The sequence below is a fragment of the Dendropsophus ebraccatus genome, chromosome 12, assembly GCF_027789765.1.
Source record: "Dendropsophus ebraccatus isolate aDenEbr1 chromosome 12, aDenEbr1.pat, whole genome shotgun sequence".
Classification (NCBI taxonomy): domain Eukaryota; kingdom Metazoa; phylum Chordata; class Amphibia; order Anura; family Hylidae; genus Dendropsophus; species Dendropsophus ebraccatus.
In genome coordinates this window covers 25,913,733-25,939,868 of record NC_091465.1, presented here as the reverse complement: position 1 = coordinate 25,939,868, position 26,136 = coordinate 25,913,733, and the positions used below count along the sequence as shown (strand labels likewise).

Genomic DNA, 26,136 nt, shown 5'->3' with positions numbered 1-26,136 from the left:
TGGAGGACCTGTCCTGTCCTGCATTGCCTATTGATATAAAGAGGCATTGTGTAATGCTTCATTTCCCCTGTGGTGGTGCTGCAGGGAAATTAAACACAACCAATTTTTTGCACAGCTTTAAGCTGGACGCTGCGAGTTCCCGTAGCAGGTCACTTCTTGATCAGTTTTTATCAAGAAAAACTGTAGCTAGTAAGGATTGTGCAAAGCAAAAGAACTCTTGCATGTCTTTTGCTTCTTTTATCGCCTTGTCTTTTCCTTTAACTCTCCCTCCTTACTTTACAGTCTATCAAATGGCTTGCCATCTCCCACTAGTGGTGACAATGTGGTAGTACACCCCTATTAGATTGAGAGAGAACTAGTACAATGAGACATTTGCCTTCTGCTGTTTAGAGGTTGAGTTCTCTTAGCACTAGACACATACTTGACAAAAATCCTGTACAGTATCAGACCACAAAGATGAAGGTCTTTATGCCACCTTGCAGTTGTGTCATACTGGCAATTAGAACAAGGGCAGGAGTTAACCCCATCCAGCGCTACAAAAACATGGCCACTTTCCCCCTACTGTTGTCTCCAGTTTGGGTGGGGTTTTTAAACTCAGTTCCATTGAAGTAAATGGAGCTTAATTGCAAACTGCACCTGAACTGGAGACAACAGTAGGGGGAAAAGTGGCCATGTTTTTGTAGCGCTGGATAACCCCTTTAAAGGGGTGAATACGGGATGACATAATAAGATGGGAATACTCCTTTAAGCGTCTCACACCAGGCATCTACATCAAAAAGCATCAAAAAGGAGTGATGCATAGAACAACCATAGCCTATATGTGACCACATTCTGTTTGGAACCTAAACGCATGGTAGACTATTGCACAAAGAAAATGTATACTATACCAAAGCAAACCACACAAAGTCACCAATAGACTCATTTGGTCTATTCATCTTTATGGGCACTGGTATGTATGTCAGAAGACCTAATGCTGGTTTTCCAATGTATACCTGCTAAAATTCACATAGCTTTACAGTTGAAAGGAAAAAACTTTTAATATGCTAAAGTTTTCATTCCAATTACAGCAGACTAGCATAGAACCCATCACCTCTGGAGCCTGGCATGTGGGAACATTGGGACTATGGTGATACCTCTGATCAGTATATCATTTAGCACTGCAATTACAATGGATCTGAAATAGCACATAAGGTCAGCACATCCATAGATCCTGGCCCTTCCTCCATGGAGAGAACACCTCCAGCCTTTATAAAGCTGAGGACAGCAGCACTGGGTGGCAGTCTCCTAACATAGCAGCTGTACAGGTGCACAGACCTAGGTAAGAGGGAATATAGACCCAGAGGGAGTCATTTTTATTCATATTTTATTATTGATAGATTATTATACTATGGTTGGTTGCTTTTTTTAATACTTTTATAAGTTTATATTCTATTATAACTTTTAGGTATGCTTATATTACATTATAACTTATTATCCGATTATGATTGCTTATCTCTATATATATGCAATCACAATCATATAATATTATATATATATATATATATATATATATATATATATATAAAAAATCTGATTATGATTGCAATATGCAATCATATGTAAGATAATATATATATATATATATATATATAATTAATTAATGTATATAATGTAGTAATTGAATGAAAAAATATAAATATATTTAGATAAAAAATATATATAAAAAATGTGTATATATAATTATATTTATATATATACCTTATTATCTGATTATGATTGCATATACAGTATATATATATATAAGTATATATATATACAACAAAATCGCAATTGAAGACAGCGTCTCTTAGAGTATCAAAAAGTTTCTTCTTTTATTTTATTTAGCCATATGCGTACAAAATATCAAACAACGTTTCGGCCCTTGTTTGATATTTTGTACGCATATGGCTAAATAAAATAAAAGAAGAAACTTTTTGATACTCTAAAAGACGCTGTCTTCAATTGCGATTTTGTTGTGGATGAAGTACTGGGAACGAGCCAACCTGGTGGAGGACTGTGCGTCTGTATGGGAATACCGCTGCTTTCACCTGGGAGTATATATATATATATATATATATATATATATATATATATATATATATATAATGAATAAATATATATATATATATTTTTATTTTATTTTATTATTACTTCTTTTTTTCTTCCTCTTTGAGTTAGGTAGCCAGCAGCCTATCAATATATTTATACATTTCTTGTAAACAGTGATTTATATTTCTACTTTAAATATATTTCTGATATCTACCTAAAAGTTCATCCATTTGTTTCCAATCACTTTTAGTGTCAGATTTTAAGTAAATAAATTAAAAAAAAAGGTTAAAAAGAAACTTAATTTCATGACATTAGATAAAAATCTGATAACATTTTATGTGAACATTCAGACGACTTATCTTGCCTATTATCATGTTAGGTTATTTTTATGTTAGTTTTATGCCTGATCACCTATCCGGGAATAGGAAACCCATGTTATAAGAAGTACACGTCTTGTATTATGCTCCTGAGTTTTCCTGTGTTTTACTATGTCAGGATCTTGAGAGCATGGAGTCTACGGAGAAGGAAAAGTCTGAAGAAGGCTTGATTGATTTTTACGACTCCTTCACGGATCTCTTTGAGTTCTTTTGTGATAACACCACCATCCATGGCACCATCAGACTCAACTGCTCCAGGAGGAATAAAATGAAGACCGGCTTTTGGGTCATCCTTTTCTTTTGCTCCTTTGGGATGATGTATTGGCAGTTCGGAGACACCATCAACCAATATTGGGCCTATCCAACCAATATAGCTATTCAGCTACAATCCAAGAAAAATATCTTTCCTGCCATCACTGTCTGTAATCTGAACCCTTACAGGTAGGATCATGTATACACATAAGCGAAATTTGGGGGGTGCAGGGGGGCAGTGGCTCCTGGGCCCACACTGGCAGGGGCCCACTGAGGTCTCAGAGGCTTATGCTGTCTGCAAAAGCTATTTCTTTTGGTAGTGTCTAAATCCCATACAGCAAAGGGACCTCACTGGGTGCGCGCACACAGCTCCCAGGCAAGCCCCGCCCCGGCCGGATTTCATTGGCTGCTCCACTCCGGGGCTTCCTATCAGTTAAAAATCAGACCCTGCCGGACCCCCGACCCTAATCCGAGCGTTTAGTATTAGGGTTAGGGTTGGGGGTCGGATTAGGGTTACGTCCCACTGATTCTCATGTCTAACCCTCCCAACAGCCCCAACCCTAACCCTAACCCTCCTGATTAGCACCAACCCCGAGGGTTAGGGTTGTTGTGTGGGAAGGGGATAAATAGATGATTTTAGTAACCCTTTATTCACATAGTACTTGTGGCTGAGCAGATGTGTGATGTCTCCATCTAGGTTTGGCCAGGTTAATGAATACCTTAACCAGCTGGATGATTTGGCAGAGGAAACACTGAGTACGTTCTATGGTTACAATGCTTCCCTGAATTTACACAAGGATGCAGAAGTCATTGATCTCGAGGACATCATGAATAATCTGACTATTCCAGCCAATAGGAACTTTCATTTAGACAGGTCAATAACTTTGATAAAAATCAACGCGGAGGAAGGAACCCAAACCGCTAGCGGGAAGAGGAAGAAAGTGGGATTTAAACTGGTAAGAAACTATGTTATATCTGCTAATAAAGTCCAGTGACTGGTGGCTGATGCAAGGGTTACGGCTCATGGCTGGGATACAATCGAAATACAACTGAGCTGCAATACCACACCCAAACTGAGGTCAAGAGTGGCACTATTGCCAAGATTGGTAGAAAGCAGCTATGTCTTTCTAATCCTGGATACTAATTCCAGGACCAGTCCCACTTTTGTCAGTGAGTAGTGTGTGCTCTGGGCCTTTTCCATGGCAGGTGATGAGTTTCTGGTCAGTGGGACCCCAACTGAACAAGAAAACAGGGGTCACATGTCCACCTGGTTGAATGGAGCAGTAGTTGGACATATGTGCTACCCCCCTATTTATCTACAGGACTTGGCTAACTTTGTCAGGCCTATAAAGTTGAATGGAGTGCTAGTATGCATGTCTGACCAATGCTTTAGTCATGGTGGGCATTTTCATAGTGGGTGGATGTCTGACTTTTGGGGATAGGTAATCTTTATGTAAAAACTTCTTTAACCCCTAGACGACCCATGACGTAGGGTTACGTCATGGAAGTCTGTCCCCAGACGACCCATGACGTAACCTTACGTCCTGGGTGTTTTTCCCGCTATGAAGCGCGCTCCGGAGCGGAGCGCGCTTCATAGCAGGTGGGGGCCGGCTGCAATCAGCAGCCGGGACCTCACCGGTAATGACACGCTGCAGCGATCCCCTGTCACTTACCGATCGGGACCCCCGCAGTGTGACTGCGGGGGTCCCGATCGTTGAAACGGACTGCCAGAGGTCTCTCACCTGCCTCCGTGCGGTCCGATCGGCGATCTGCTACACTGAGCCTGCACAGGCAGGCTCAATGAGCAGATCGCCCATAACACTGATCAATGCTATGCCTATGGCATAGCATTCATCAGTGTAGAAATCACACAAGTGTATGTACAAGTCCCCCAAAGGGACTTCAAAAGTGTAAAAAAAAAAAAGTTCAAAACACTATTACACTCCCCCAAAGCCCCTCCCCCAATAAAAGTCTAAATCACCCCCCTTTCCCATTATATAAATAAAACATATAAAAATGAATAAATAGATAAACATATAATATACCGTAGCGTGCGTAATTGTCCGATCTATTAAAATATAACAAGCGTCATTGCGAACGGTAAACGGCGTACACGAAAAGAGGGAAAAAGTGCGCAGATTACCGATTTTATGTTACATTATATATTTAAAAAAATCAATAAAAAGTGATCAAAACGTCCGATCTTCACAAATATGGTATTAATAAAAACTAGAGATCATGGCGGAAAAAATGACACCCCATACAGCCCCATAGGTGAAAAAATAAAACCGTTATAAGCGTCACAATAGGCCCATTTTATTAATATTTAATTGCCAAAAAAAAGGATTTCATAAAAAAATACATATATAACATTAGAGAATCTGTGTAACCTGCATATGGTTGTGTTCGGGCTGACCTATAGAATAATAGTGTCATGTCGCTGTTACCATATAGTGCATAACGTAGACACAGGAACCCCCCAAACGTTACCATATTGCATTCTATTTTACGATTTCACCTATTCTTCATAAATAATATATTTGGGATTCCATCATACATGTTATGGTAAAATGAAAGACGCCATTACAAAGTACAACTATTCCTGTAAAAAACAAGCACTTACATGGCCCTGTAGATAGAAAACTGAGAGTGCTAGAGCTCTTAGAAGGGGAGGAGGGAAAAACGAAAGCACTAAGATCAAAATTTGCGCGGTCCACTGGGTCATTTTGGGCCTGGTCCTCAAAGGGTTAAAGGGGTACTCCAGTGAAAGTTATATTGACTTGTAATTTACTTCTATTTAAAAATCAGTACTTATCAGCTGCTGTATGTCCGGCAGGAAGTGGTCTGACATGGTGCTCTCTGCTGCAACCTTTGTCTGTGTTAGAAACTGTCCAAAGCAGGAAAAGTTTTCCATGAGGATTTGCTACAGCTCTGGACAGTTCCTGACATGGACAGAGGAGGCAGCAGAGAGCACTGTGTCAGACTGGAAAGAACACACCACTTCCTGCAGGGCATACAGTAGCTGATAAGTACTGGAAGACTTGAGATTTTTAAATAGAATTAAATTACAAATCTGTATAACTTTCTGACACCAGTTGATTTGAAAGAAAACATTTAATGTACCCCTTTAATAAACATTACAATCTATAGCCTGGGCTACAGTCTACTAAGGTTTACTTATCTATAGTCTGCTGAGGGAATTGTGCTCTTTAAACTTGAAGGGGTTTTCTGTGATTCTGAAAACTGCCACACTCTTAACCATTGGATGTGTACGTTATTGCAGCTCAGTCCCATTTAGGATAATACCATAGAGAGCACATGAATAACAGCCGCACATTCAATCTCTAGCTTGGAAGAGTCGTCTCCATTTCTTCAACCAGTCATTGTCATTAGATACCATATTACCTGTATCATAAGCAAAATTTGGGGGGTGCAGGGGGGGCAGTGGCTCCTGGGCCCACACTGGCAGGGGCCCACTGAGGTCTCAGAGGCTTAATGCTGTCTGCAAAAGCTATTTCTTTTGCAGACAGCCTGCAGAGCGATGAGGAAGGACCTGTGGTGACGTCATAAGGGGGCGGGGCTGAGAACTGGAGAGGATTCTTGTGGATGAAGGACCTGTGGTGATGTCATGAGAGGGCGGGGCTGAGAAGATGCTGGTGCATGAAGGACATGTGATCATTGTCCTCTTATATCTCCTCCTGTAATGTGATAGATAGATAGATGATAGATAGGAGATAGATAGATGATAGATAGATAGGAGATAGATAGGAGATAGATAGATAGATAGATAGGAGATAGATAGATAGATAGATAGATAGATAGATAGATAGATAGGAGATAGATAGCTAGATAGGAGATAGATAGATAGATAGATAGATAGATAGGAGATAGATAGATAGATAGATAGATAGATAGATAGATAGATAGGAGATAGATAGATAGGAGATAGATAGCTAGATAGGAGATAGATAGATAGATAGATAGATAGATAGATAGATAGATAGATAGGAGATAGATAGATAGATAGATAGATAGATAGGAGATAGATAGATAGATAGATAGATAGATAGGAGATAGATAGATAGGAGATAGATAATAGATAGATGCTAGGAGATAGATAGATAGATAGATAGATAGATTAGATAGATAGATGGATAGATAGGAGATAGATAGATAGATAGATAGATAGATAGATAGCTATAGGAGATAGATAGATAGATAGATAGATAGATAGATAGATAGATAGGAGATAGATAGATAGATAGATAGATAGATAGATAGATAGATAGGAGATAGGTAATAGATAGATAGATAGATAGATAGATAGATAGATAGATAGGAGATGGATAGGAGATAGATAGATAGATAGGAGATGGATAGATAGGAGATAGATAGATAGATAGATAGGAGATAGATAATAGATAGATAGGAGATAGACAGATAGATAGATAGATAATAGATAGATAGATAGATGATAGATAGGAGATAGATGATAGATAGATAGATAGATAGATAGATAGATAGATAGAAGATAGATAGATAATAGGAGATGGATAGATAGATAGATAGATAGATAGATAGATAGATAGATAGATAGATAGATAGATAGAAGATAGATAGATAGAAGATAGATAGATAGATAGATAGATAGGAGATAGATAGATAGATAGATAGATAGATAGATAGATAGATAGATAGATAGATAATAGATAGATAGATAGATAATAGGAGATAGATAGATAGATAGATAATAGGAGATAGATAGATAGATAGATAGATAGATAGGAGATAGATAATAGATAGAGAGATAGATAATAGATAGGAGATGATAGATAGATAGATAGATAGATAGATAGATAGGAGATAGATAGATTAGATAGATAGATTAGATAGATAGATAGATAGATAGATAGATAGATAGATAGATAGATAGATAGATAGGAGATAGATAGATAGATAAATATATAGAAGATAGATAGATAATAGGAGATGGATAGATAGATAGATAGATAGATAGATAGATAATAGATAGATAATAGGAGATAGATAGATAGATAGATAGATAGATAGATAGATAGATAGATAGATAGATAGATAGAAGATAGATAATAGGAGATAGATAGATAGATAGATAGATAGGAGATAGATAATAGATAGAGAGATAGATAATAGATAGGAGATGATAGATAGATAGATAGATAGATAGATAGATAGATAGATAGGAAATGGATATCTAGCAGCTCATTACATATTGTACATGTATGATCACAACCAGCTCACCCCTTTGAGGCTATGTTCACACTGCGTATGTTTCTGCACGTAGTTTTGAGGTTGATGCGTTCGCTTGAAAGTATACGATATACGCCCGCACAATGCACACTACGTATGAGCTTACGGCCGGATCGTATACGGCGCCGTGAAAAATGAACAAGACCATTGTTTGAGGACGGAAATGTTCCAACTCACGGCCGTGGATTTCCATGCGGTCCCGTACGGAGTACTTATTTCAGCCAAATTGAACTTGATTTTTCGATCCAAAAGGTTCTGTGAGTTTTATTGGGCTGGGCGAAGATTCCCAAGTAAATGACCTGCTTCAGATCGCTACGAAACAAGCTAGGGAAGCATAACTGTACTACGGGCGTATGTTCGCGGTTCGTACGCATCCGGCGCATGTCTATTTTTCCCACGCCCGTAGTTTCAGCCGCACATGTACGGCGGCGTACAAAATGCGTCCGGACTCATACGCAGTGTGAACATAGCCTTAATGTCTAAAAACTTATTACCTATACCATTATTATTTTTAGGCAAAGATAATCTGGTTAAAAGGGTTCCCCAGAATTAAGAAAAAAAAACATAGTTGCTTTCTTCCAAAACTCTCCACCCCTTCCACCCCTGCTCTTAGGTTGTGTGTGTTATCACAGCTTGGCACTATTCACTTCAGTCGAATACCACACACAAACTGAGGACAAGAGTGGTGCTGTCTGTGGAAGAAGGCAGCTATATTTTTCTAATCTTAAGCACTTTAAATTTTTGTGAATATGTGAAATGTACAGAAGCTTCTTACACTGCTCTTTATCCTTATCCACTATGAGTAATGTAGAAGAATATTCCTTTTATTATTCAGAAAGCCTTGTCACCTGCTGAGGTTCCCTATGGGTAACGTTGGTTGGGGGCCCACTCAGACTCACTCGCCCCCCCTAGGCTGAACCCCTAGCTACGCCCCTGACCTGTATGCTTTCCTTCAACAGTGCGATTCTTCTGGTACAGACTGCTACTACCGCACATTCTGGTCAGCAGTGGATGCATTTCATGAGTGGTACAAGTTCCATTTTATGAACATTATGTCTGACATCCCCTTGGTGCTCCAGATACCGGATAAGTTGGTGAAGAAGTTTATTTTGACGTGCGACTTCAATGGAGTCATGTGCAACAGGTTTGTTCCAAAAGTACATATATATACAGTGGTACCTTGGTTTAAGAGTAACTTGCATTGAGAGCGTTTTGGAACAAGAGTTCACAGTTTTTCAAAATTTTGACTTGGTTTAAGAGCATTGCTTTGGTTTAAGAGCTCCCTGTACTGGGTGGGAGGGGGAGTGGGGGAGGGGCATGGTCTCCATAGCGGGGTCTACAGCACTGTACTCTGACCCAGGAAGTCTCCCTCACCTTTAATATCATAGCAGATCCACTTCAGGCTGGGGCTTACATCAGGGGACAGGACTGTGGAGGTAATCTCTACATTGCGGTAACCCCTTTATCCATGGAAAAAAAGTGCTGCTATGCTGTGCCCACATATACCCTGCTCATTCCTTCCTGCAGTCTCTGTCAGCCCTTGTGTTTCCCATCCTCTCCAATCCTGCTATGATGTGCTTTCACTCACACTCAGCTATACACACAGCTGCTATAATGTGCCTGCACTCACACTCAGCCACTCACACTTTCGCAGAACCATTCACAGAACATATTATGCTCGTAATCCAAGGCACCACTGTGTATATATATATATATATATATATATATTTACTTTATTTAATATGATGTACAAATTTGTATATGTCCATTGGAGTGGAATAATACTACTATACTACCAGTAGACTCTTGACCCATCTTTTAACATTATGAATCCCCATCTTTTAACATGCTGATTTATATCTTTATATTGGTCAAACCTCAGATTGTCTGAAACAGTGGTCAAAATTTCTTTGCATAGAAATAGAAAATAAATTCTGACTGGCTGCAGTCACCACTAGAGGGAGCTAAGGAGACAACAGCATACTGTTTATCTGAGTTCAATGTACATCATGAACAGTATGTAGTGGACTCCAATGCTTCCTCTAGTAATGGTCGCAGAAAGTCAGAATTATATGTTTTACATATGGGGATGTGTAGTTTTATAATGTAGAAAATAAGAAAAGTTCATCTAAGGGGGGTAGAACATATGGCATGACATTTATAGCTAATTAATCTTTTTAAGCTGTAGGAATGGACACTAGTTGGCCACTTTACTCAGCCAAAAACTGATCACAGGCCATTACTTTATTGTTAGGGACAGTTAAGATGACAGTATTATCTGTACTAGTGGTGTCCAACAGGGGCGTAGTTACGATTCATGGGGCCCCATGAATCCTGTACTCCCCCACACACACGCGCACGCGCACACACACACATATACTCCTCCAGCTCGGCTCAGTTTCCCAGCATTACTTTGTTCTCCCTGCTCACCGTCATGTGTCAGGGACCCAGGAGAACAAACATCAAGGGCTACACTGGTTCAGGTGAGCATGTGTATGCTGGTCTCGGGGGAACTGCCAGTGGCTGTCTGGGGGAAAGGTATGCACTGCCAGTGGTTGTCTGGTGGAAGGTATGCACTGCTAGCAGCTCACCGTGGTGGGGGACACTGGTGTGAGCCATACCATGGAGGCAGTCCATACTTTGTCAGAGCAGGTGCCGTAGCAGTTGCGTGGTCTGCCTCCATGGTAGCTACGCCACTGGTGTCCAACATGCTGCCTTCCAGCTGTTGAAAAGCTATAATTCCCATCAGCCAGGTCGTTTTGAAGTGAAGACTTCTGACATGTCCTAGTGGCATAGATTCATATAGGTATCTGTGATGTGAAGAGAGTTCTTTCACTGTGATTGGCTCCCAGAAGAAACTGCATATGGATGACTATGTCAGACCCCCTTCCCACCAGTCCCAAAAGTAAAAGGCAGAATAGGATGCTTGCAGTTATAAAACCTGAACTGATTACATCTAAGGGTTTATTAGCCAGAAACAAAGTGCAACAGCAAAACACATAAAGATACTTAAAACAATAAAGCATTGTGAAACAAAACACATAAAGATCGACTTCTTCCTATCATCACGGTCTACAAACGTTCCCTCGTGTGGGAGACTTGCCAATCTTCCAAGGGTTAATGAGGCGTGTAAGCTCGTCTATACTGGAACATGAGCTGTGCGTGTCCCACAAGATAAGTCAAAAGAAAACTTTTATAGTTCACAAATACCTGCAGAGTAACTCAATATTTATAGCAGCAAATCTCTCCTTTATGCTATTTATAGACCTCAAACTATTCTTCCATGGAATAAGATATAAGAGTAGGGGATGTTTTGTACTCCGAGTCCCCATGATTTGTACGGTAAGCGATGCCCAAGATCACGTTCAACTCTGAAAAAAGAGATGTCATAGTAGAAGCCTTCAAGATGGTGGAGGGGGTTGTAGTATCCAGTATAATATGTTATGGTAGTGATAGGGGTCAATTGTCATTGAAAGAATTTTTCCCACCAAAGAAAGTGACAGCATGTGGCTAGAATACACCACTTCCTGCAGGACATACAGCAGCTGAAAAGTACTGAAAGACTTAAGATTTTTAAATAGAACAAAATTACAAACCTACATAACGTTCTGACACTGGTTGATTTGAAAGAAAGATTTTTTGGAGTTCCACTTTAAAAATCGTTTCTTATCGTTCCTTATGGCAACTTAGCTCCATTTACTTCAATGGAACAGAGCTGCAATAACGCACACAAACTGAGGACAAGAGTGGCGCTGTTTTTAAAAGAAAGTAGCCAGGTGGGTTTTTTGTAATGTGTTACGCCATCTTTAGGTACATATTTAGGCACATGACTTTTTGAATACTTTCTTTTCCCTTTTTTACAGAGGCAAATTAAAAAAACAAATACAGCAAGTCTGGTGTAGTTTTTTTTTTTAAATTTTTAATTTTATAGCGTTCACCATGTGGAATACATACTGAGATAATATTATAGTTCAGATTGTTACGGGTGTGGTGATAATAAATATGTGTGTGTTTTTATTTTTTAGGTTTTACATAAAAATTATTTTGTAAGGGACAATTGTGTAGTTGTATTTTTTAGGGGGGTGGGTGGGGTGTTTTATTTAATATAATAGAAAAAAAATTCCAAAACTTTTTATTAGTCCCACAAAGGGATTTTGAATTGCAATCTTCAGATCACGGTTGCTGTTATAGAAATTCATCTACATCCCAGCTATTGTGTCACCCTGGTGCTCATGGGGTAACAAAAGTCCAGAAACCACTGAAATTCCACAGTAACAATTTGACAGTAGCATCTAAGGGGTTAAACTACAAGCATCAAAGGTTATTCTGCTCGTTATTCTTGCTAGTTATAGCAGGGACCTTTCTGTCATGCAACATCCAGGTTTCCAGACTAATCTCTGGTGCACTGTTAGGAGCACTCCCCTTCTAATGATAATCAATGGAGCAGGTGGGCTGAGGATACAGCAGTGCTCCTAACAGTGCACCGTAGTAAAGATTACTCCGACTAACAGCACAGTACTGGCACCGAGGTAAGGTAACACACATATCTTCCTTCTCAGCGTCCCAGGCACTATAAGGGGCTCTCAGCAAGTTAGATTTGTCTAACCTGCTCATAGTTTCCCTTTAAGGAGTTAATGGAATTTGAATTTCTGAACATATCTGTCTAGTGAAACGAAATGGATCTGTATATCTTTACAATACAATAATACATTTTATTGATGTTGAGAATTAGAAACTAGCAACAAAGCTAGGTTTTATACCGGCATTGTATATTTACTATTGTGGTGTCCCACCACAGGTGTTTTTTTGTCTCTCCTGTGCACCTGTCAAAAAGCCTACTCTCTCAGGTTAAGTGGGGATGAAGTATTCTGAAGTTTCACCCCCTAGTTGTCAGTATCTTCTATACGCCTATGTTCTTACATGCACAGCTGCAGGAAGTTATGGGTTAATATTTGTTATACCATGTGTTTGCTGCTAACCTATAGGAGGTAGTTCAGTAAGTAAGTCTATTCTAGACAAAAGAGTGTACAGATGCAGCCAGAGACAACCATTTTTTTTTATTATTCCTACCATATTTAGTATGCGGAGCTAAACACTCTAAAGGGATAGGTAACCAAGGAACACCCTAACTCACGCCGAGAACATGTTTACACAGAGCAGGGCAGTATCCTGAAACAAGAGGAACTAGCCTCGATAGGACAAAGCAGCCAGTACTGAAGGCTTACGTATCCCATTGCGCAGTGCAGGTAACTGTGACATGTCAGACACTTAGCTACATCCAGATAACTACGACTGGGGCTTGTATTACCCTGACAGGACGGGTAGCTCATAGCTGTAGGGAAGAAGGTGGTCGGACCTGCGTCTATACACAAATACAAGTAAACACATCACTACAAAGTATTTCTTCAGGTTCTGGCAGGGTACACAGCTACACTGGTTTGGGGCTCCTCTGGCCAACTCCTCTCCTCTTCAAGCACCGCTACAACTACCTCTCTTTCTCTTGCTACTCTCAAGCACCTCTGCAAGCACAACAAGGTCATGCACAAAAGTCTGTGTTTAGTTTTATATATTTTGTGAAATGTGTACTGTTATACTAAGAAGCCTTACAGTAAAACTGTTCTATTTTTATACTACCGGGACTCTGTCATCCTCTGCACGCACCAACACACAACCGCACACCTTGGGTCATTTTTCCCCTTTCTGTGGGTGGCGGTACTGATAGTCAGGGTGGGTCGGTTGCCACTCAGGACTGCTGTGGCAAGAGCTCAAGGGACACATTACAACCCGGTAGGTTACTGACCATTCGGGGAACACAGCCAGCCACACAAACAAGCAGGTATCCACATCACACCTGTATGCTGGATAAGCACTGATGTCACAACACGACACATCACTGGCTGAGCTGACAGGCAAACACCAACTGGCCTGCTCACCACACTATTACATTGCATATGAAAATAAACGTGTAATACTATATGTATGGGAACAATACAATGTTGAAAAGTTTTATTGTTCCATATGACCAGTCTATGAGAAGCAATGTGATGTAATTCAATATATAAATGCTATTTATAGACTAGGAGACTCAAGCTATTCTTTCTATTCTTAAGCTAAAGATATACCTGTAGGAGAATATATAGTCTTACAGTCTTGTTCCTATTATCTGTATGCTTATTAATGCCCAAGATTAGTTTAAAGTGAATGTACCATCAGGCTCGGGCTGAAGCACTGGAAGCGGGCCAGCCCACCCCCAGTGGGAGGAAACCCCTGCCCCTCTATGATACGGCTTTCTGATTCTAAAAGAGCCACGTCATAGAGGGGGGGGGGGGTTCCTCCCACTGGGGGTGGGTCATCCCGCCTCCAGTGCTTCAGCCCGGGGCCCGATAGTACATTCACTGTAAGTTTTTTACATAAATGGATCAGCGACGTGGGGATGACGGTGGTGCTATCCTCTTTTTGAATAGGTACATGTCTAATCCCAGGCATTAGCCCGGCCTGAGTCACTAAGGGTAGGCCCCCAGTGTGACATAAATCCCACCCCTCTGTGACGTGGCTTTATTAGAATCAATGGAGACGCGTCACATTGGGGGCCAGCATGCCCGGGTCCCATGCTTCATGCCGGGCCGGTGCTCAGGAATAGACTAGCACTGTGTGGGAACCAGGCACTGCTTCAAAAAAAGGACTGCACCGATCCATTCATGTATAAAACTTAAAGCGATGTAAGTGATGTTACATTCCCTTTAAACTCAGATTGCTTTCTTAGAAAAGAGATGAACTTGGCTTAAAGGGTACCTGTCAGCACAGAGGCTGCCGGAGTAACGCCAGCGCCAAATCCTGATCCAAAAGTTCGGTATCCTTGGTAACCCACCACACGTGCACCACATGTTGTAATCCAATGGAGTTTGAGCGCAACTCATGTCATGCGTGGAGTGTTACCAAGAATACCCAAACTTCCCGATTAGGACTCGACATTGCCGCTAGTCTGGCAGCATCTGAGCTGACAGGTACCCTTTAATATTCCTTGGTACTATGGGGGTCAGGATATGCCACTTTTTGGCTGGCAGTAGATTGGTGGACTGGCCGCTCTGCCAGTCAGTGACAGGGGAAGGATGCCACTACAGTCACTGATTGGCTAAGCGGACAGTCCATCAGCCGGGATAGGCCTCACATCATCTCAACTCAGGGGAAAATGCCTTCTGGCAGGGGTCCTGAAACCTGTACCGCCGCTCACCGTGGGCACAGGGAGAGGTAAGTTAGTACTTGTAATCAATTTACCCCCTGCCCCTGCCAGGTGGCAGATTTTATAATGTTCCTGGGTGCCAGGTTATGGTCACTATACAATGTACAGAGCTGTCTACTTCCAGCTCTGTTCTGTAGGTTTGTGGCTCAGGCAAACGGCTGTAAATACCCCACCAATTTTATATCGATAACTGGAACATCCATTTGGTGATCATTCATTCAATGACCTTTAAAGATGGAAAACATTCAGTCATGTAAGGATGTGCGGATGCATGTAAGGATGTGGTGTATTGGTGCACTGCATCATAGCTTTATTCTTTATATCATTTTGTTTTATCTTTATATCCTCCAACAGGGATTACTCACATTTCCACCACCCAACCTATGGTGCATGTATTACGTTACATGGAAACACTAATGATAGCAACCTTTGGACATCGATACAGCCTGGCAAGAAGTATGGTAGGTTTTTCTAGAGGGATAAACTCTACACTTATGTAACTACAAGGCTGGACTGCCCCCACCTCTTTATATCAGAACATCATTCTGGCTTAAAAAGCCTTTAAAAGGTCCAGCAAAAGTAAAACCATTCACAAGGGACATGGGACAGCTATGGGTCAAAAGAGTGTTCCTAGGAATGCCATCCTGGGTAAAAGAGTTAGTGATCAGCCATCTAACAAGATCTGAATCTGAATCAAACAAGAATCTGTTAGTCTTTCTTCCTACCGTGTTTTCCCGAAAATAGGACATCCTCCTAAAATAAGACACCCCTACTATCCTACCAACTAGCTTAAAGTAAGACATCCCCCCCAAAATAAGGCACCCTAAACTACGGCACCACTGCACCACCCGAAAGTAAGGCCACGACCCCCACTACTCCCATAATCCCATCGTGGACCTTCACATCCGGCACTGTCCTGCCGCACATCCCACATTGGTGAGAGCTGGGGGAGGGGAGAGCCAGGGCTGAGAGCCGGGGTTGGAGAACCGGGGGGAAGAGCCGAGGGGAGGCCGGGGGGGGGGGGGGGATAAGACATTCCCTGAAAATAAGACATAGTGCCTCTTTGGGAGAAAAAACTATTATAAGGCACTGTCTTATTTTTGGGGAAACACAGTATGCATAAAGAACTGGTCCTTTCCCTTTTTGCCAATGTACAGAAAATGTTATTTCCCTACTATTGTAGAATTATAGATGCTAAACTTATTTCATTGGGGTTTTTTTTTTGTTTTTTTTTTTTTTAGGATTGTCCTTAACGCTAAAAACAGACCAGAATGATAATATGCCCATTCTGTCAACTGCAGCAGGGGCTAAAGTCATGATCCACAGCCCCAACCAGTCTCCACTGGCAGAGCATGAAGGGTTTGATATACGGCCGGGCACTGAGACTTCAATCAGTATAAAACAGGTTAGTGAATGGGTTGGGTTCCTTTTACTTCAATGGAACTAAGCTGTAAAACCCACACCAAAACTGAGGACAGGAGAGGTGCTTCTGGAAGAAGGCAGCCATGTTTTTCTAAGTCTATATAACCTAGTGGCTAGATAGTAGTATTACAGCTAAGTGATATAAAATGCATACATCCCACTCATTGATTCTTACCAAATTACTCTAGTTTTTCATTGATACCAACAACGCATCATCAGAGATGTACATTAAAGTTTTATGTAATGGATGAGATGTAGTTAATACTATATATAGCTTTTGCTTTAACATGGAAATAGTGTTACCCATCCTTAGAGTGTCCTGGATGTCTCAGAGTATTTTCTCTGCTATATATATGATTAAAGTCAACTTTTATGGGTTACAGGATCAGGTGAACCGCTTGGGAGCACCATATAGTGAATGCACCATTGATGGGAGCGACTTAGGTTTCCAGCTGCTGTACAATTCCTCTTACACACAACAGGTAGGCTCGGAGTATTCGTAGGTCAAAGATAATCCGGAAAAGTAGAATTTCACGCAAAAAAAAACTGCGTCCGTGGTAAACCCCCATTTTTCTTGGGTTATACTGTTTGCTGGCCTCTGGCGGAAATAAACGTTCCTACAAACGCTTATTTGCTTAATAATCGGCCCATGTAAAAGGGCCTCAAATGTATATCTGGTCAAAAGACCATAAGGCTGTAAGGAATATAGGCCCTATTTGGAAGCAAGCTGTCAGGTGGCCGCTTCTCATTCCCCGCTCGTTGACATGGCTATTAAATGAGACAACAGCAAGCAAGTATGAGCAGGGGGGCCGTGAGGAGCTGCGGGAGGGGCTCTACGGATGATCTTTAGATTGTATGGGAGGCCTATAACGATTAGCAGACCGTTGCTATCGTTCTAGTTTTTTACAACATGTTGAAAGACAAGGATCAGCCGATATTGTGCATGTCGGCTGATCGTTTCCTTATAACAGGAGCTATTACACCAAGCAATTATGGGCTGTAACGGACAATAATCAGCCAGATATGGCTGAAAATCGCTTGTTGTAATAGTGCCTTATGCTCCTAGTATAAGAGATAGAGACTGACCATAACCAGTGTTGGACTGGGGTATCTGGGGCCCACTAGAGAAAATGATCTTGGGGCCCAACAATAAAGAACCAGTGAGAAACAACATGCCAGTCAGTGTTTTGCAAGAACTTTATACTAGTGTTTATGTTGATATAACCACAAAGCTTAAAGCACTTTTTCCCTGTTGTTTAGACCTGTCTACAGTCTTGTTTCCAATTCCAAATGATAGAAAAGTGTGGATGTGGATATTATTTTTATCCGCTGGTTCCTGGGACGGAATACTGTGATTATAACAAGCATCCCGGATGGGGTAAGAAATCTATATTAGGTCCATGAAATAATTCTTGCAGGATTGGACTCTCGATCTCTACATTCTGGACAGGTCGGGATTGCAGCTTCTCTGTTTTTATTATTTTCTTTATTACAGGACGTTGTTTCTATCGGCTGTATGAAAATCTGATGGATCACAAGCTTGTCTGTTTTAAGAAGTGCCCAAAGCAGTGCAGGTAAAAGGACTGTAGGATTCCATTGTGTCGGTATGGACCAGGCTTTAAATGAGAATACTAGACTTAAAGGGAACCTGTCGTCAAAACAATGCTATCTAATCTCTCGCCATCATGTTATAGAGCAGGAAGAGCTGAGCAGATTGATATATATCTCTGTGGGAAAAGATTTAGTATAACTTGTAATCTGTTGATTGAAATCCCTGCTCGGTCTGTGATAAGGAGCCCAGTGGGCGTGTCATTCAATGGACGGGACTCTTTAGCATGGAAACATCAGAGATTTCAATCAATAAAGTACAGGTTGTACTTAATTTTTTCCATAAAGATATATATCAATCTGCTCAGCTCCTTCTGCCCTATAACATGATGCCAATAGATTAGGTAGCATTTTCATGATGGCGGGTTCCCTTTAACACCATGTATGTAAATTGACACCTTTTCACCTGATTGTGCCAGGGGAAACTGTGGCCATAAAGACAATCCTCCTGAAGAGGAAATGTAGAATAACCTTGGTGGCCATTCATACATACAAACTTTGTTGTGCGACATTGGTATTTAGGTAGGTACAGGCACAAAAAAACTTTCACTTTATTTCAAATTCTATTTCTATTTCTAGGTTAGTTGGTCGATCCTAAGGTGAAATCACCCTATTAGCCCATGCTCGATTCATCACTACATAATACATAGTCACTACGTGCAATTAGGTTTTATATTGTTATTGGTGTTTGTAATAAATTTTGACGTGTTGTTTAGGCATGTCAAGAGTATAACATGGTTTCTCTATGACGGTGAGTTATAATCGAGGAAGCACACAGCCACACTTTATAGCTATTAGAAGCTTATGGAGCCCAACCCCATAAGCTCCACATCTTAGCAGGTCTCAGGACTGTGGAACCAGGAACAATCTCAACTTTTAACATGTGTGAACAACAGGTCAAAAACTAATATAAATGATAATACCGCTTCAAACTATGAAAAATTGATTATACTGAACGTCCAACTGACCGGGAAATTGTATATACCTTATACTAGTAGCGTGCAACAAAGTTTGTACGTAGATATGACAAACTTAGGATAGGAAGAAATTGGACACTTTTCATCATTGTGTGCTGCACCTGGTCTCTGTATAATAGCTGTGTGGGTGGACCCATTATTTCTTGTATTGTTGGTGGCCATTCAAGTGGAGGCTGTGGCTGTCCATATAATATAATATAATATAAGGACAGCTGGAGTCTGCATGAACAGAACCTGCCCTCATGAAACACTTCTCCATTCTTTCTAAAAGGAGAGGGTCTTGAGTCCATATGCCATAATATAAAATGGGGACAGACAAACCCTTTAAGTGAACCCCTCCAAAGTATAGAAACAGTTTATCTCAGAAATTAGGAAAAAAAAAACATTCATGTGCTATAAACTCTGCTTGTTGTAGCTGATTTTAGGGGGTCTGTACTTATCTATACTTATTTAGGTGCTATGGTCTAGGGTCTGTATTTATTTAGGGGGGTCTAGTCTTGTGTCTGTACTTATTTAGGTGGACTGGCCTAGGGTCTGTATTTATGTATGTACTTATTTAGGTGGACTGATATAGGGTCTGTATTTATTTAGGGGGTCTGGTCTTGTGTCTGTACTTATTTAGGTGGACTGATATAGGGTCTGTATTTATTTAGGGGGTCTGGTCTTGTGTCTTTACTTATTTAGGTGCTATGGTCTATGGTCTGTATTTATTTAGGGGGGTCTGGTCTTGTGTCTTTACTTATTTAGGTGCTATGGTCTATGGTCTGTATTTATTTAGGGTTCTGAGGAAATTTTTAGGTAGTATAATCTGGATCTGTTCTGGTTACTATTTCGCAGTGTGTCATGAATTCTGTATTTTTACCTTTACAGCGAAACAATCTATCAACTCTCAGCTGGTTCTGCTCAATGGCCAACATCTGTGTCTAAGGTAGGTGCTGTTTTGTAACCTAGTATTTTATTAGTCTCAGCATCAAGATTACCCCTTAGTGCCTGTGGACATCATAACTGAAGTTCTGAACTGTACTATCTGCAACAAGCCTTCTATATCTCTATATCATATATATATATATATATATATATATCTATATCTTGTTGCAGGGCTGGGTCACAGCAGTATTATCCAGTAAGACTGGCTATAACAGAACTAGTAAAAGGTAAGGCATACGGTTACATTCATATTAGCATAGTCATATACATAATCAATACAGCTGTAAATAAAATAGCTGAATATCGTGTTTAAAGGAGTTATCCAGCACTACACAAACATGGCCACTTTTCCCCCTACCGTTGTCTCCAGTTCAGGTGTGGTTTGCAATTAAGCTCCATTTACTTCAATGGAACTGAGTTTCAAAACCCCACCCAAACTGGAGACAACAGTAGGGGAAAAGTGGCCATGTTTTTGTAGCGCTGGATAACCCCTTTAAAGGGAACTGGACATCACTTTCAAGCTGTCTCAACTAAGAGTCATTGGGGCGGTCTCTGTACTAACCACCAACCTTTACTGGTCGATCTTTCCCTATATGTAATAAGAGAGAGATCTACCAATCAAGGCTGATTGCTCTAATGACTGTTGTTCTCCACCACTTCATTCATTTCCTATGAAGTACTATGTATATACTATTACTTGGTGATCTTCAGCAGCATCATAGAGAATGAATGGAGCCGCAGCATATATGCACAGCTCATCGCTCCATTCTGAAGATCACTGGTGTCTCGCCCCCATTCTCAGACTCTTATACGCTTATACTGTAGTATAGATAGATAGATAGATAGATAGACTTGTGTAAGTTTCTGTTTGCAGAATACTTAATTATAACTTTTACTTTCTTTAATTCTAGAAATGATTTGGCAAAGCTCAATATATATTTCCAAGAACAGAATCTCCGCTCATTTGATGAAACACCCGCCATAAATGTAAGTGTGTAGATAATAATGGATATTAACATGTTAACAGTATACATCCATTGCACATATCATAAAAAACAATAATGTTTTCCATTTATGTGTCAAAAAAGATAATACACTTAAGGGTAATGGCATTTACTTACATATTATGGCACTACTTGTGTACGGTATTAGCTGGGTGCCATGGGTGTCTTGACAACTGTACCACCTTCCTAGCAGTTGCGTCTTTCCATGCCCAATGTTACATTGAGTAGGAGAGTAAGCTTTGAGGATAGGAAGTTAGCTGCATCTACTGTATTATCCCCATTACATGGGATGAGTATTGGCTGCATAGTCCAATATCTCCCTAGTGGCTAGTGCTAGTGAACAACCGATAAGTACAGTATTTAATAGGTGTTTTCATATTCACAGATTTTCAACCTGCTTTCTACTATGGGGAGTCAATGGAGTTTTTGGTTTGGCTCTTCAGTGCTATCAGTGGTGGAACTCGCAGAGTTGGTGTTGGACGTTGCAGCCATGTTGATCATAATTGGCTATAAGAAGTATGGAAAGAAAACAGAAGAAAATCAGACCGTGAATGTATATATCATCCCAACAGATGACATGTCTAACATCCGTGAAAGAACTTTAACCACCTCAAATGTTCGCGAGACACCCAACTATCAAGAAAGCAAAATGGAGTCTGAACCGGCATAGATCTAACAGTGTGATCGTAGTAACGTTGGTAAAAGGGTAATGGGGTATTGTTCTCTATAATACATTCTCACTGACAGAAACACTAGAACTTCTGAAGTTCTTCAAAGTCAACGCAATGCTGCCACGTGGACTGGATCCCAGGTGGCATAAAATGGATGCCGGGTTGCATACTATTTATTGGGATCAAGGAGTTTTGTAGGACACTGTCAGAATTCAAGAAAGAAGTTGCTCAGGATGAGTTTATCGCAGCTCGGTGGTGGTCCTTGTTTACCTTGGAGAATTCTCTCCAATTTGTGGCTATTTAGCATAGTCCTAATACTCACACAGAGGATAAATCATAAATGGTTAAAGTGATGTTGTCACCCCTTTCCATAGGAGGAGTTCTCAGGACCCTTCTTAATATATTGTGGACATTTAATATCTTACCATATAAAGGATCTCTTTGTGGTCTCTTTGCATTCTAGGCCCTGCCCCCTCAGCAGCCATTGGAATGGGCCTACCTAGAGGCCTAGGTTGACCCATTCCAATGGCTTTGTATGGGGCGGGGCCTAGATGGAGATGACATCACAGATGGGGCCTATGGCTTTGATGTGGGTGGACATATGGGGCTCCACTGCTGTTAAGCCCCGCCCCTATGGAACTGTCCACAAACAAAAACATGCATTTTTCGGGGGAGACCTCAAGAAATTTTTATACGGTAAGATATGAAATGCCCACAATATAAGCTTAACAAGGGTGCTGATATCTTCTCATATGGAAAGGGGTTGACCCTCTGAACATGTGCGCCATGGTATCTGTTTATAACACTCTACCGAACCTATTGGTTTACAGTCATGTCCACCAGGTTTCCACCTTATCATCTGTCATTTCAAGGCAAGAATACTGCTACACGTTTTTCTTGCTGATAAAGCCCTAGATTTGTTTGTTTTTTTTCTTTTTGCACTTTTTGACCTTCTCCACTTTTCACAATCGAAATATCTTTTCCAGAAGGTACTTTTTGTCTTTTTTGTCCTTGGCGTTGTTCCTGAACGATAAAATTATCATAACCGTGACCACGCCTTTACAATCTCTTTTCCATCAGGAACCAGAACTGACTAGTCATTAGAGAACTCCTCCAACCACATTTTTTGTTGTATTTTTTTTTTACTGTGTTACAAGTTAACCGGCTCTTTAGATTTTTTTACGTTTTTTTCCGAGACATTAATGATGTTCCCGAACACACAACATTAAATTAGCTTTAATAGTGTTCACTTGATGTTATCGCAGAGCCATTTATTATTATTTTTGGTTTGTATGGTTGCAGTCTACTGTGCAAAATCAAACAAGGAAGAATAGTATCCCATATAAGATTTCCTTTTATTCCTTACAACCTATTCTATTGGTTAACGTGGACAATACAGTGGTGCCTTGGATTACGAGCATATTTGGTTCAGGGACCGTGCTTGTAATCCAAATCCACTCTTAACAAATTATGATTTTTTATGCTGAATAACAGGTAAAACCAACATTTGTAAAGCTGGATATGTCATATTATAAGTTACTGTAGAGTATAGCCAAGCAGGATGTGGAGTATAATGTATATATATGTATATATAGTGAATAAGAATGAAAAACAGAAGCAGTTTGTATATACAGGCTAGAATAGAGAAGTAGGGCGGCTGTCAGAGGTCTGTGTGGTCACATGACTGCAATGGGGAAGGGGGGGGGGTGTTCAGCATAGACCAATCAGGAAGTGAGAATCACAGAGCTGTGCAGGAGGACAGTGACAGAAACTTTTCTATACAGCAGTGTGAATGGCTGAGAGTGAGTGCAGCCACATTATAGCAGCAGTGTGTATAGCTGAGTGTAAGTGCAGGACGATTATAGCAGCAGTGTGTATAGCTGAGTGTAAGTGCAGGCACATTATAGAAGGAATGCAGAAGATGGGAAACACAAGGACTGACAGACTGCAGGGAGCATGAAGGAATGAGCAGGGCAGATGTGGGCACATAAATGCAGCACTCTCTGTCCAGGGAGAGAGGGGTTACATCTATGAAGAGATTACCCTTGACATACCTGTCCCCTCATGTAAGCCCCAGCCTGAAGTGGATCTACTATGATTTGGAAGCTGGGGGAGACTTCCTGGGTCAGAGTACAGGACTGTAGACCCCGCTATGCAGACCATGCCCCTCCCCAACTTTTCTTCCCACCCAGTACAGGGAGCTCTTAAACCAAAGCAATGCTCTTAAACCAAGTTACAGTTTTGAAAACTGTGAGCTCTTCTTGCGAACGCAATAGTAAAAATAGCTACAGCTTTGGCTGTCCAGGCATGATGAGAATTGTAGGCTTCTCTATGAGATGTCAGGCTCATTTTATTAAAAATCAGTTTCTTATACCTTTGTTGGATTACATATACAAGCAGTTCTACCTCATCGTAAAACTCCTTTTATTCAGATAGATAGGTGGATATGTAGCAAAAAATCATTTGTTTTATTGTTATTATTTCTCTCTTCTTTCTTTATGTACTGTATAGTATGTTATATTTGGAGACATTTTGGTAGTATATATACTTACAGTATGCTGTATTAATAAACTACTTGATGTGTAAATGTTCTGGGTCTTTTATTGGAGAGAAAATATGTATAGTTTAATGTGTATATGATTTGTGATATAGGACCACAAGACTAAGGTTCTACCTTAAAGAGTACTTGGCAATAACTAATGACTTGTCAAAATTATTCATCACAGTAGGTCTCACTCCTGAGACCCAGTGTGATCAGGAGTTACAGCCGGGGAGAGAGCACAGCAGCAGCGCGAACCACTCCCCGGCTGTATCTCCTGATCGGCTAATTCCGACAATGTAATTCTATGGGGCTGCATTGTCAGAATTAGCAAATGGCCGAGGAGTGGATGGTTTGACTGCCTCGCTCTCTCCCCAGCTATACATCCTGATTGCAGCGGGTCTCAGCAATAAAACTCACTGAGATCAATAGGTTTATGACCTGATTATATGTCATAAGTTATTTTTTATGACAGTGACTTTTTAAGAAGGACCAGAAGAGTTAAAAGTGATCATGAGGGTGGACTAAAGATAAATATACACTTTCTGTCTCTCCCCAATTGTGTAGGTAATCTGAAAACAAAAGGGCCGGGAGTTTGAAATCCAACATATCCGACCCTTCTCTCCCCAACATCATCTTTTGGAGGAGAGGCGGGGGGTGCTGCCATATACTTTAGTCGGTCAGTGTATAAAGTGGGGGGACCTCTAGTAGTGATAGAAAATTTGACTTGGGGAACATGGACGTGGGGAGAAGCTTAACTAGAAGCCCCAGGTTCCCAATAAGGGCCTGTTCACTCTGTGTAATACAGGCGCTCTTTGCTCAGAGTTTTGACATGTCAATTCTTTGAGCGGAGAGTGACGAAAGCGGAGGCGCGCGAGCCATCCTATTGACACACCGCCGAATTCCCCCTGTTTTACTCAGTGTGAACGGGCTCTAAGGGTGTTGTCCCCTTGAAATGTGTCAGTACTGCAGTGTGAGGCAACATGGGTGGAGCCAGCAGTGTAGGCCGAGCTAGCAGTAGAGGCAGTAAAGCGAGGTGTGCACTTTATGGCAGCTGGAATGAATGGGAATCAGCTGCCCCAGTCTCCAGGAAATTATGCAGTATTGCCACTATACATAGTGTATAGTCTTATCAAAGTTTTCACAACAGTACAGCAGGGCCATTATGTGTCTGATAATAATCGGATGATTTCTCCTCATCCTGTGTCTGTATGTTATAAGGTACAGAGAACAGAATGTACCAGCTTATTCGGACTGGAGTCAGTGCTGTCTTATCAATAAGAGTAACATTTACTTTATGAGGAGGGAACTATGAATGATTGTGCTGAACAATTCCTCGGTACAGCAAACATGGAACAGGAGATCAACCGGCAAAAAGAAGCAAACAGCCTTATCGGTCCTTGTCAGTTCTGGGTGAAAAGGCAACCCCTGGTAAAAGTGACGGAATCCCCACACTTAGGGGATAGCCACCTATAGCAAATACATCTGTCACAGATATGACACAAAACAATGGTTAAAGGGAAACTATCAGCAGGTTAGAGGCATCTATAGGTGCTGATATGTCCCTTATAGGCGCTGAGGATGAAACGTCCCTCAAAAAAGGAAATTCTCACGAAAAAAATATGGAGTCTTCAACAAGAAAATACTAGCTAGAACTAGGATTGTTGCACAGGGTTTTATGACGTCTGCATTACCTAGTTACATAGTTGGTACGGTTGAAGAAAGACACGTGTCAATCAAGTTTAACCAAGAAGGGGATGGAT

The 26,136-nt window shown here is 40.8% G+C and overlaps 1 protein-coding gene across 1 annotated transcript; it reads left to right on the top strand.

Moving 5' to 3' along the window:
• The first annotated feature begins 1,260 nt into the window (after positions 1-1,260).
• SCNN1D (sodium channel epithelial 1 subunit delta) lies at positions 1,261-24,383 on the top strand. The gene is made up of 13 exons (XM_069948269.1): positions 1,261-1,318; positions 2,563-2,885; positions 3,394-3,652; positions 8,945-9,129; positions 15,580-15,686; positions 16,467-16,630; positions 17,031-17,129; positions 17,908-18,025; positions 18,143-18,221; positions 20,103-20,160; positions 20,331-20,386; positions 21,071-21,146; positions 21,549-24,383. Exons 2-13 carry the CDS (start codon positions 2,575-2,577, stop codon positions 21,831-21,833), a joined length of 1,797 nt encoding a protein of 598 aa, XP_069804370.1. The 5' UTR covers positions 1,261-1,318; positions 2,563-2,574; the 3' UTR covers positions 21,834-24,383.
• The last annotated feature ends 1,753 nt before the right edge of the window (positions 24,384-26,136 follow it).

Bases quoted from the DNA above. Each gene is read 5' to 3' on its own strand.
- SCNN1D (XM_069948269.1), top strand. From the start codon at position 2,575: ATGGAGTCTACGGAGAAGGAAAAGTCTGAAGAAGGCTTGATTGATTTT. The intron at 15,687-16,466 runs GTAGGTTTTTCT...TTTTTTTTTTAG, and splicing joins ACAGCCTGGCAAGAAGTATG to GATTGTCCTTAACGCTAAAA. The intron at 20,161-20,330 runs GTAGGTGCTGTT...ATCTTGTTGCAG, and splicing joins GGCCAACATCTGTGTCTAAG to GGCTGGGTCACAGCAGTATT.